This window comes from Engystomops pustulosus, chromosome 2 (assembly GCF_040894005.1).
Source record: "Engystomops pustulosus chromosome 2, aEngPut4.maternal, whole genome shotgun sequence".
Classification (NCBI taxonomy): domain Eukaryota; kingdom Metazoa; phylum Chordata; class Amphibia; order Anura; family Leptodactylidae; genus Engystomops; species Engystomops pustulosus.
In genome coordinates, this window is record NC_092412.1 from 9,922,815 (window position 1) to 9,933,863 (window position 11,049).

Genomic DNA, 11,049 nt, shown 5'->3' on the forward strand with positions numbered 1-11,049 from the left:
TGGCATATTGCAGTTTGGTAACTTTGGTGTGCAATTTCCTAACTTAATTCAAACTGCTCTCTCCAACCTTGTTCATCTGCATACAATAGGATATAAAAGGTTTGCTCATATAATACATTGTGGTTGTGGGGCCACTGGACACATTGACTTTGTATTAGTTAGGAAGGGGCGCTGGTTTTATCCACAGTTCCAGTAATTGTATTGGTGATTTTTGAGCGCCAGTGCATGGAAAGATGGGAATCCTCACTAAAGACAGAGCAGCTTTATAACAGGAGGTATAGAAGATATTGTTAATTATGCCTGAATCCTTGTGGGAACAGTGTTCCAGAAACCAAGCAAGTTATGATAAATAATGCCAAAACCTTTACTGGGAATAGTTGTTCCTCAGATACATAAGATACGGTAGGAGATGTAAATGATGATATAACCCTGGCTGTGAATACTTCCACAGACACAGAGTAATGTGAATGAGGCTATACTCCTTGCTGTGAGGGTGGTTCCACAAATACACAATAATAGTTGCTGTGAATAGTCCCACAGGCATAGAGTAATGTGAATGATGCTATACTCCTTGTTGTGAGCGGTGGTTCCACAAATACACAATAATAGTTGCTGTGAATAGTCCCACAGGCATAGAGTAATGTGAATGATGCTATACTCCTTGTTGTGAGCGGTGGTTCCACAAATACACAATAATAGTGGCTGTGAATAGTTCCATAGACAGAGTAATGGGAATGATGCTATACTCCTTGTTGTAAGCGGTGGTTCCACAAATACACAATAATAGTCGCTGTGAATAGTCCCACAGGCACAGAGTAATTGGAATGATGCTATACTCCTTGCTGAGACCGGTGGTTCCACAAAATACCCAAGGTAATATGAATGATTACATAATCCTTGCTGTGAATAGTTTCCACAGGTGCACAAAGTAATGTGAATGATCCAGGCTGTGAGCAGTGGTTCCACAAGTACCCAAAATACACAAGATAATGGGGATTATGTCAAAGACCTTGATAGAGACAATAGTTTCACAGGTAAGTAAGTTAATGTGAATGATGCCAGAGTCTTTGCTGAGAGCAGCTGTTCCAAAGGTAAGCAAGTTAGGGTGAATGGTATCAGAATCTTTGCTCCAAGCAATTTCTCTATAAGGGAGCAAGATGTGGTGAATAAGGGCAAAATCCTTACTGATAAGATATGCTCCTGGCGTTGTGTGCTTTGCGGGTACAGCGAACTCCAAATAACAATGTGTACCCAGACTTGGAGATTCCCAATGGGATATGATTCCCTGATGGTGGTCTGCTTATTTGTATAAGCCTGACAGTCTGCCTCTCTTCAAGGTCACAAAGGTAGAGTAAGAGCAAGTCAGAATAATAATGGTGATGGTCTTTGGTGTAGCGGCCTCATATTCCGTGTCTCTTTTCAGATCCTGCAGATTTAAGTAATATATTGCAGTTTAAAAAAAAAAAAAAAAAAGAGATTTTTTTTTGGTCTGGGACTACGGTTGTGGAACGTACAGTTCCGATTTCCATGCGGGTTCTGCCTGGGAGCGAACCTGGGGGCCTGTCTTGTTCGTGACCTGGGGACTACCTGTATATGGACATCATTAAATCTTGTGATCATATAAGGTACATTCTACAACCATATTACACTTCAAATTAGCCATTAATAGCTTGTAGTGACCAACATCCATCTGGGTATCAAATATATTCATGTGTAATAACCCCATTATTTACCCATGTCCCTCCACATTCTATGATACAATGTGTACAGGTGCACAAGTCCCTATGACGTCAGGGAGTCATCCACCTATCATATACCTCACATAATACTAAAATAGGGGAGAGGACCCTGATATTCCATTCATATCCAGTCATTCCTCTATGCTGCATTTGTATATAGAGAAAGCTATCTGCCATTAGGGGCAAAGCTGTACCTTCTTATAGGAAGTTTTAAAATGGATAAACCAGTTAATCTGAGTCGGCAGGCCACCCATGTCCCTCCTAGTTCTAACGATGGCCTTTATACCAGCCTTACCCGGTCTTAGTTTATTTGAGATCACTACAACTTGTGTTTTGCATGAAGGGTAGAGGCTGTAATCCTCACTAGAGAGTCTAGTGGTCGGACCTTTGGAATCTAAGCAAGGTGCTGTCAGGATTCCAAAAGGGGTTCTAATAAATTATTATATATACTGTCAAAAAAAAAAAAAAAAAAGGGTACAGTTTTTTCAGAGAATCTGGAGTCAGTCAAAAGCTGAAGAATATAACAATAGTGGAACAGGGCGTAAGTTGTCACAGGATCATACAATGAAAACAAAGTTGCTCTTTAACGTGTTCCTTAGGAACACCTAATATAAATGGAAGATCAAAATGTTGTCCGTCATATGTAAATCTCAAGTTATTTTGGAACATTTTAATTTCTAGTATCAGGTTTTCTCTGGGGGGAAAAACCTTATGCTTTCTGGTTAGTATAGTTGACATCTAATCCATGGGTGATTAGGTTAAAAAGACAGTTTCACTTTTGATCCCACAGTAGGATGTTCCGACTCGCAAAGGTTTTGCCTAATTATGTAGTTACGGAGGTATTGTGGACTGGCCTCCTCTTTCTTTCATTTGTCATACAGAATATTCCTTATGTTCCTTGCTTCTAATCCAAAGTCTGAAGTGGAAGAAGGTTTTTCTTTACCTAGAGGCCAATTGTTCGGTCTTAATATATCTTAAGATCATGTGTATGGTGTAAAAGAAAATAATCTTTTTACTTGGTGGTCTAGACCTATATAAAAAATAGAATCTGACCTAGGAAGTAACTGAAGAATCTGCCCCAGAAACTATCCGTGCCTTTCCTACCCGAGCACTAGCCACATCTTGGGCATAATTGAGATGGATTGTCAGGGAGCATGCGGGTTTACTCCCCCACACTTTCTTAAAACGCTATCGGTTAAATGTGGTGGATACTCTTGAACTCTTTGGAGAGAAAAGCGCTCTCCTCTGGGGGCGTGTTTTTTATGATTTTTCCCTCCCTAAATATTTCTCTCTGAAAATCTCTCTGGTTGGTGCCGTCGTGGTGCTGGGGAAAACAGGAGTTACTTACCGGTAATGATGTTTCCTCGTACCACGACGGCACCTGGTATATTCCCACCCTGGTGATTTTTTTCCCTACCTTTTTATTGGTGGTATTTCATCGGTGTCAAAAAATAAAATAAATATTAATATTAATATTGATATTTAAATAAATTTTTAAAAATAAATAAAAAAGGTAATAAAATAATTTTGTCAAAATTATGGTTACATGGAAAATGTTTTTTCTGATATACTAATAATAAGGTTCTTCCAAGTCTCTGTAACCCACTGAGGTAGGATAGGAGGGGCGTGTTTTTATGCTCAGGTTTCCTGTCCCCGGGGGTGGATCCCTCTCTCTGGTTGGTGCCGTCGTGGTACGAGGAAACATCATTACCGGTAAGTAACTCCTGTTTTTTCCTCAGGTTCTATAGATCCAAGACTCCCAGAGGTTTCTCCTAAAGATGATCCTTTCCATCAATGATCCACCAGGGATCCGGGAGAAGGACAGAGAGCAGATGGCGGCCAGGATCCTGGAGCTCACCCTGGAGATGATCTCCTTGATAACCGGAGAGGTGAGAGTCTCCCAGGACACGGCTCTTATCTCTAGGAATAACAGCGGGAAATGACTGGAGAGGTGAAGGATTCTTAGGATCTATGTAGTGATCAGTGTCTCCCCATACACAGGATTACACAGTAGTGAAGAAGTCGTCTGGTGAGTGTGTGACCCCCCGTGTGTCAGGAGGATGGACCCAGAGCCCCATCACCGAGCCTCCACCTCATTCACTGATACATGAGCAGAAGATCCTAGAACTTACCTCCAGGATCACTGAGCTGCTGAGCGGAGAGGTGAGTGCTGCCGGGAATGCTGGGACATTGTACAATAACACAAGGGAGGGGTCTGGGTGATGACTGTGTCATTGTGGGTGTCAGGTTCCTATAAGGTGTCAGGACGTCACTGTCTATTTCTCCATGGAGGAGTGGGAGTATATAGAAGGACACAAGGACCAGTACAAGGACATCATGATGGAGGACCACCAGCCCCTCACATCACCAGGTAAGAGGAGACCTTCCTGATTATAGAGGACAGAGCAGGTGTGAGGTCACCTCCTCCATCATCTCATCATCACATCTACACAATAACATTAACTGTGCTGAGGACTTTTTCTCACACTTGAAAGACCCAAGGAAATGTTCAGCCTACATTTCCTATAACCCACCCTAGATATCCAATGCTCCTCCCGTATAACCTAATTCTCTTCTCTTGCTGATGAGAATGTTTCCTCCATGATGTCCAGCTCACACCTCGCTACTTGTGCACTTGTCCCAATCCCATTGCACCTTATCCCTAACCTCACCGCTGTGCTTATCCAAGCTTTTACTCCTGTACTTAACCGCTCGCTAACCACTGGTTTTGTTCCATCTGAACTCTCTACAATCTTTTTTTTCTGACCCAATCCCTCCACTGAGACTGTCCTGACCAAAGTCTCTAATGACATCCTGTCTGCCAAGGCCAAACAACACTACTCTGCTCTCCTCTACATTCTTGATCTGTCCTCTGGTTTTAATACAATTGACTTTCTTCTCCTGCTACAGACGATCATTCCTGGCATTACTGATCTCCTCATACCTCTCTTACGGCAGCTCCAGTGTCTATCACTCTCACACCACCTCTTCTCCTCATCCCCTCTATGTTGGCATCCACTTGACTCTGCCTTAAGTTCCTCTAGCCTAGGACAGATCATTACTGTTCGCTAAAGGACATTAAAAAACACGTCTGCTTTCTTGCAAAAACATCTCCTCTCCTGACCGTGAGACCATGAGTAGTATGTGATATTGCAAATAAGTTCCATTAATTTCTTTGGAACTGAGCTGCGATAGCGATGCAGACCATGGTTAAGCATTTCTTATAGGCAGCCATATTTTTGAACCTCCAGGCAACTCCTTGGGGCTACGTCATAGTTTTTTTTTCCTTGTTCCTAAGTTTGGATTATAAAGTTGATTTGGGGATGAAGAAGTTGTGGAATCTCAGTGTGACTGCACATCCTGATGTAGCGACCGCTGATGGATCGTAGTAATGTCAGGAATATGGGGTGATGCTTGTGATCTTCCTAAATTTGTGGAGGCATCTGACCTCTCATGACCTTAGAGGTACCACAATTGTGCTCTCTGCACTTTTAATGATTTTAGCCACTTTTATTTTTGTATCTTCCATCGATAACGCCTCCCCAGCACACAACTATAGAAAATAAAGCCAGCAATCGTGGAATCGTAAAACATCTCCAGGATCCTACTGCAGATATGGAAAGATTCGAGTTTCCTGAGGAAATACATACTAGAGAGGCTTTTTTGCACACTGTGTCGCTGTTAGCCATCCATTCAAGTTTGTCGTCGATGACTAAGCCCAGGTATTTGTAGGTGTGGCCCTTGATATCAATGGGTCTGGAGAGTTTTATTTTTTCGCAGATCAATGACGATCTGTTTGGTTTTGTCCACATTTAGGATGAGTTTTTTGTTCTCGCTCCATTAAGCAAACTTCTGACCTCCCTATAGATAACAATTAATGTGTTGTCAGAGGATTTTTGTAGGTGTATTTGGTCTGTGTGACGTCTGTGCCTTCGGTGCTCCACGGTTGTTGAACTTGCATTGCCCATTTGTACAATTAGGTGTTTGAGAATCCAGTTGATTACTTTTGGATCCATGTTTGGCGCACGCGATCGGATTGTGGCGCATCGGCGCTGGCATGCACGCGACGGAAATCGAGGGGCGTGGCCGAACGAAAACCCGACGGATTCGGAAAAACCGCCGCATTTAAAACAAAAAAGTCGCGGAGCTTGCACTTACCTTCACTCAGCCCGAGCCGGTGAACTCCAACGCGTTCCGATGCTTTTCAGCGCAGCAGCGCCACCTGGTGGACGGCGGAGGAACTGCCTTAATAAATCCCAGCCGGACCCGAATCCAGCGCAGAGAACGCGCCGCTGGATCGCGAATGGGCCGGGTAAGTAAATCTGCCCCATTATGTTTTTTGTTTTTTTTGTTTTTTTTCAAAAGCCTTCATAATATGGGAGGGTAGGGCGATCATCCTGAAATTGTTACATTTAGTCGGTTTTTATGACTTCTGCAGTGGGCGCACATGTGATCAGTTCCATATTCAGGGACTTTTCCACAGATGAAACGGGTTGGAAAGGATCTGGCTTGGCTCGTTTGAATATCTTCGTAGACCCGGGGGCAGATTCCATGAGGGCCGCAGGCCTTGTGCTGTTTCTGGCTGACATGATATCACACGTCCTCCACCGACACATTCATCTCCTTTCTTTTTGGTGACATTTCTGGTAGTGGATATGGAATTGGAGTGCGTGCCCTTAGCCGGTACACACTGTTTGTTGACACTGTACCCCTCAGAGAATAATGGTAATGGTAAAGTATTTATTCAGTTCACTTTAAAAATAGAGCATTAAACAGACATGGGTGATTTCATAGAAAAAACATATAGGTGCCGGGCAGCGAACACATTCAGTAACATATAATGTATATGTTACTGCCCACAGTAACTGTCGCCTTTATAGCACTTCTCGTAGTATGGCAGCTATTCAAGTGTTGTGCCGATTCTTCTCCATGTAGACAATAAACATAATGACCCCTCCAGCTGAATGCACACTTCCCTCAGATGCCTTCATCTTCTCCACACTGCACCTCTAAAATTATAGTCACTTACAGGATAATATCCCATGAATATATTTATATACAGCACTTATAAGCAATTACTATGCATGATGCTGGTAATTTACTTTCCATAGATGACTGTATGTTACTGACTGGCCGCTTTACTTCTGCTTGTAACTGGGAAAAGGAAACTCTCAATATTGTTTTCTTGACTATACTTTTAGGAAACAAAAGTGCAAGAGGTTCCCATGGACGTCCCCCCTCATCTCCTTGTGGTGAAGTAGAAGATGATCAGTCACATCTTTCCACAGAGGAGGGAAATCATGGAGATAAGGGGCAGTTTTCATGTCCTGAATGTGAGAAGTCTTATAGTCAAGAATCAAATCTTTTCATTCATCTTCAAAGTCATCAAGAAAAAAAGTCTTTTTCATGTTCAAAATGTAAGAAAATATTTACCCAGAAATCAAGTCTTGATCAGCATGTGAGAATACACACAGGGGAGAAGCCATTTTCATGTACTGACTGTGGGAAATGTTTTACTAGAAAACAAACTCTTCTTCAACACCAGAGAATTCACACAGGGGAGAAGCCATTCTCATGTATTCAATGTGGTAAATATTTTGCTCAAAAATCAAGTCTTTTTAAACACCAGAGAATTCACACAGGGGTGAAGCCATTTACATGTAGTGAATGTGGGAAATGTTTTACTGAAAAATCATTGCTTGTTCAACACCAGAGAATTCACACAGGGGTGAAGCCATTTACATGTACGGAATGTGGGAAATGTTTTACTCAAAAATCAGATCTTGTTAAACACCAGAGAATTCACACAGGGGTGAAGCCATTTACATGTACTGAATGTGGGAAATGTTTTACTGAAAAGTCATTTCTTGTTCAACACCAGAGAATTCACACAGGGGAGAAGCCATTTTCATGTGCTGAATGTGGGAAATGTTTCACTCAAAAATCAGATCTTAATAAACACCGGAGAATTCACACAGGGGAAAGGCCATATTCTTGTACAAAATGTGGGAAATGTTTTGCTCAAAAAACAAATCTTGTTTATCACTGGAATATTCACAGGAGAGAAGTGGTTCTCATGAATTGAATGTGGAAAATGTTTTTTCTCAAAGACAGAGATTGCTAAATACCAGAGAATTCACACAGGGGAGAATCCATTTTCATGTACTGAATGTGGGGATCGTTTTATTAGAAAATTATGTCTTGTTCAACACTGGAAAATTCACAGGGAAGAAGCCATGTTAATGTCCATAGTGAAATAAATGGGACCAGTTTAGATTTCTTTTATTGGATTTCCTTCCTTTCTATTGATTTCTGTGACATGTATATTAGTTAAAAGGTTTGATATGTAGGTGGGCAATCAGTTTGATCATCGTGAACAATGTTGCTATAAAGACTTGTCCTGGATAATTGGCCAATATATACTGCGGGGCACATTTACTAGAAACAGTACAGTCACCTTTTACATGGCCATTTTTGTTGTCATCTCGTTCCTTAACCTTCCTTGATAGAAAGTCCTGCAAGGGTCAGAGCTTAGTGGCTTCCTCTCACTGCTGGCTCCCATCTAGGAATTGTCACTTAGTCTCCCTCGTCCTCTCAGTGTTTTTTCTATCCAAAATCAGCAGCGACACCATGAAAAAGTCCTGAACTCACAATAAACAGATAAAATGTACTATAATGATTGGTGGGACATCTGCCTGGAAGTATAAATATTCCTCTGAGATGCCGGTCAGAAGGCGGCGTAACCAGAGCTCTGTGTGCACCAATAAATGTGAATCTTTTACTGTAACTGTTTTCATTAATTTTACCAGATTGTTTTAAAAAGGGGAATCGCTTATGACAAACAGAATGATGTGCCTATTGTGCCGCTTGCCTATAATGGGGAGAGCGGATTAATGGAGGACAGACAAGACAGGACAGTGAGTTGTAAGCTCCACCCTCTCCATATGCCCTGCCTCTGCGTATCCTAAGTGATACAGGACAACCACGAAGACGGTTGGTAGAGACTTCATGGACAAAGAATTTGGGGGCATTTATTTATCAATTGCTGCCAGTTTTTTGTTGGTATTTTTTCCCTTGCTTCGCCTTGTTTAACATATTTACAAGGTATCAGTGACACGATATTACACCTTTTACGACAATCGTGCCTTTTTTTTTTTTTGACAGCTTCTTGAATGTGGAGTCATTCCTGACCCTGTCATGCAAAAATTTACTAAGCCCTTACACCACAATCGACCATCCTAGTAACTTACCACACAAAACCACAACAAACTAATAATAATTGCCCCTTACCATGTTTTGAAAATCGACTAGACTCTATCATAGACTTTTACTGTTGTTTGTCTTCTTCTGAGACTAAAATGACTCTTTGACAGATTTAACATTGAAGGTTTCCCGGGTCAACCTCCAGGCTGATGGCTACTAGCTGAGATAGTTTTCTCCAATATGTCTGTCACCTCTAGGTCAGACGGTGCATCATTGTGGTTGTTTCCCATGATCTAGATGGCCCTAACAGTCTATGAAAGAATCCAATGGATGGAACTAACCCTCCAACTCTCTTTAGAAAACAATGGAGCCCAGAGCCCATTTCAAGGGAGACCGCAAAGTTCAAAAACTCGGAAGCTACTAAATATTGGGGCAGATTTACTTACCCGGCCCATTCGCGATCCAGCGGCGAGTTCTCTGCGGTGGATTTGGGTCTTCCGGCGATTCATTAAGGCAGTTCCTCCGACGTCCACCAGATGTCGCTGCTGCGCTGAAGAGCATCAGAACGCACTGGAGTACACCGAGCCGGGCTGAGGGAAGGTAAGCGCATGCCGAGCAACACTTTTTTAAAAAAAATGCGGTGGTTTTTCCGAATTCAGCGGGTTTTCGTTCGGCCACGCCCCCCGATTTCCGTCGCGTGCCCAAACCCCGGGGCAATACAGGGAAAATCGGAAATATTCGGGTAACACGTCGGGAAAACACGAATTGGGCCCTTAGTAAATGACCCCCATTATGTTGTACAGCAGTAAGGGGAGTATGGAGAGGGCTCTCTCCATACATGGGTTGTTGTTGTTGTCCTCCCTTCACCATGTATATTTCTTGTATGTGAGTATGCTCTAATAAATGTCTCTTGACAGAAGAAAATGCTAAGAGGTGAGTGCCATTCTCCTTTTCTACTATTGCAAGTCTTACTGGATTCTACTTCTATGAATAGAGCACAATCCCTGAAATTCACAACCTCCATGTGAGGAACTTTTGTGTTCTGACCACTGAAATCCAGAGTCATTAAGCAGGGCCCTCTATGTTTTTCATTTCTATAAATTAATGACACAGCTCACACCTTCCGGTAACTGCCGCAGTTGGTGCTGGCGCCAATCGCAGCACTTAACCTGTTACGACCCGCAGTCAAAGTAACAGCACTTAGGATCGGCACCCTCCATGACATCATCGGAGGGTGCTATGACAGTTGGGAGCCTGCTTAAGGCTCCCATAGCTGTCATTCATCGATTTGTATTACAGTCTGTCAGAGACAGACGGTATATTCACGATATACTGCAATACAATTTTACTGTAGTATATTATTGTATCACTTATTAGACATTCTAGGATTAAATCACCCTAGGGGGCCTGAAATTGAAGTCACCCTTTTTCTCTAGAACACTTATAAAAAAAAATTAATACGGTAAGTAAAATCATAAACATGTTCAGTATTGCCGCGTACCAAAAGTGTCCTATCTGTCAAAATGTAAAAACAATTAATCCCGATGGTGAACGCTGTAACGGAAAATGTCGTCCAAATTGCCTCTTTTTTTACCATTTTGTAACTCAGAAAAAAGTAAATAAAAATTGATCAAAGGGCCGTACGGTCCCCACAATGGTGTCAATGTCCTGCAAAAAATAACACCTTACACAGCTCTGTATGCCGTAAAAAAGTTATTGCTGTCAGAATATGGCAAAACTAAAATGTTTTTGTAGTTAAAAATATATCACTATATCACTGTGGTCTTAAGCACCCAATGAATAAAGATGAGGTGTTATTTGAACTGTCAAATTCCCTGTGTTTTTTTAGCAATCCTACTGCATTTGGAATATTTTTTCAACAAAATCTAAAAGGATGCCACTAGGAAATATTAATCTTGAATGTGCAACATTTGTTTAACTTTAGGGCAATTATTATTTTTGCGGAACTATATGACTATTGAAGCGTCCAGGCAGCTTTTACAACATCCTGGAGTCTTTACATCCTGTTAAACTCTGACCTGAAGAATGTTCTGTGATGACATTTGGTCACCTCTCCTCTGCACCTACCCCCATCCCTGCATCAGGA

The 11,049-nt window shown here is 41.9% G+C and overlaps 1 protein-coding gene across 1 annotated transcript in view; it reads left to right on the forward strand.

Moving 5' to 3' along the window:
* The window catches only part of LOC140119857 (uncharacterized), a 63,975-nt gene extending 55,449 nt beyond the window's left edge, over window positions 1–8,526 (forward strand). Inside the window, exon 6 of the mRNA XM_072139284.1 lies at window positions 7,046–8,526. Within this exon, the coding sequence (XP_071995385.1) occupies window positions 7,046–7,824 (779 nt within the window). The 3' untranslated portion in view covers window positions 7,825–8,526. The remainder of the gene's footprint in view (window positions 1–7,045) is intronic.
* The last annotated feature ends 2,523 nt before the right edge of the window (window positions 8,527–11,049 follow it).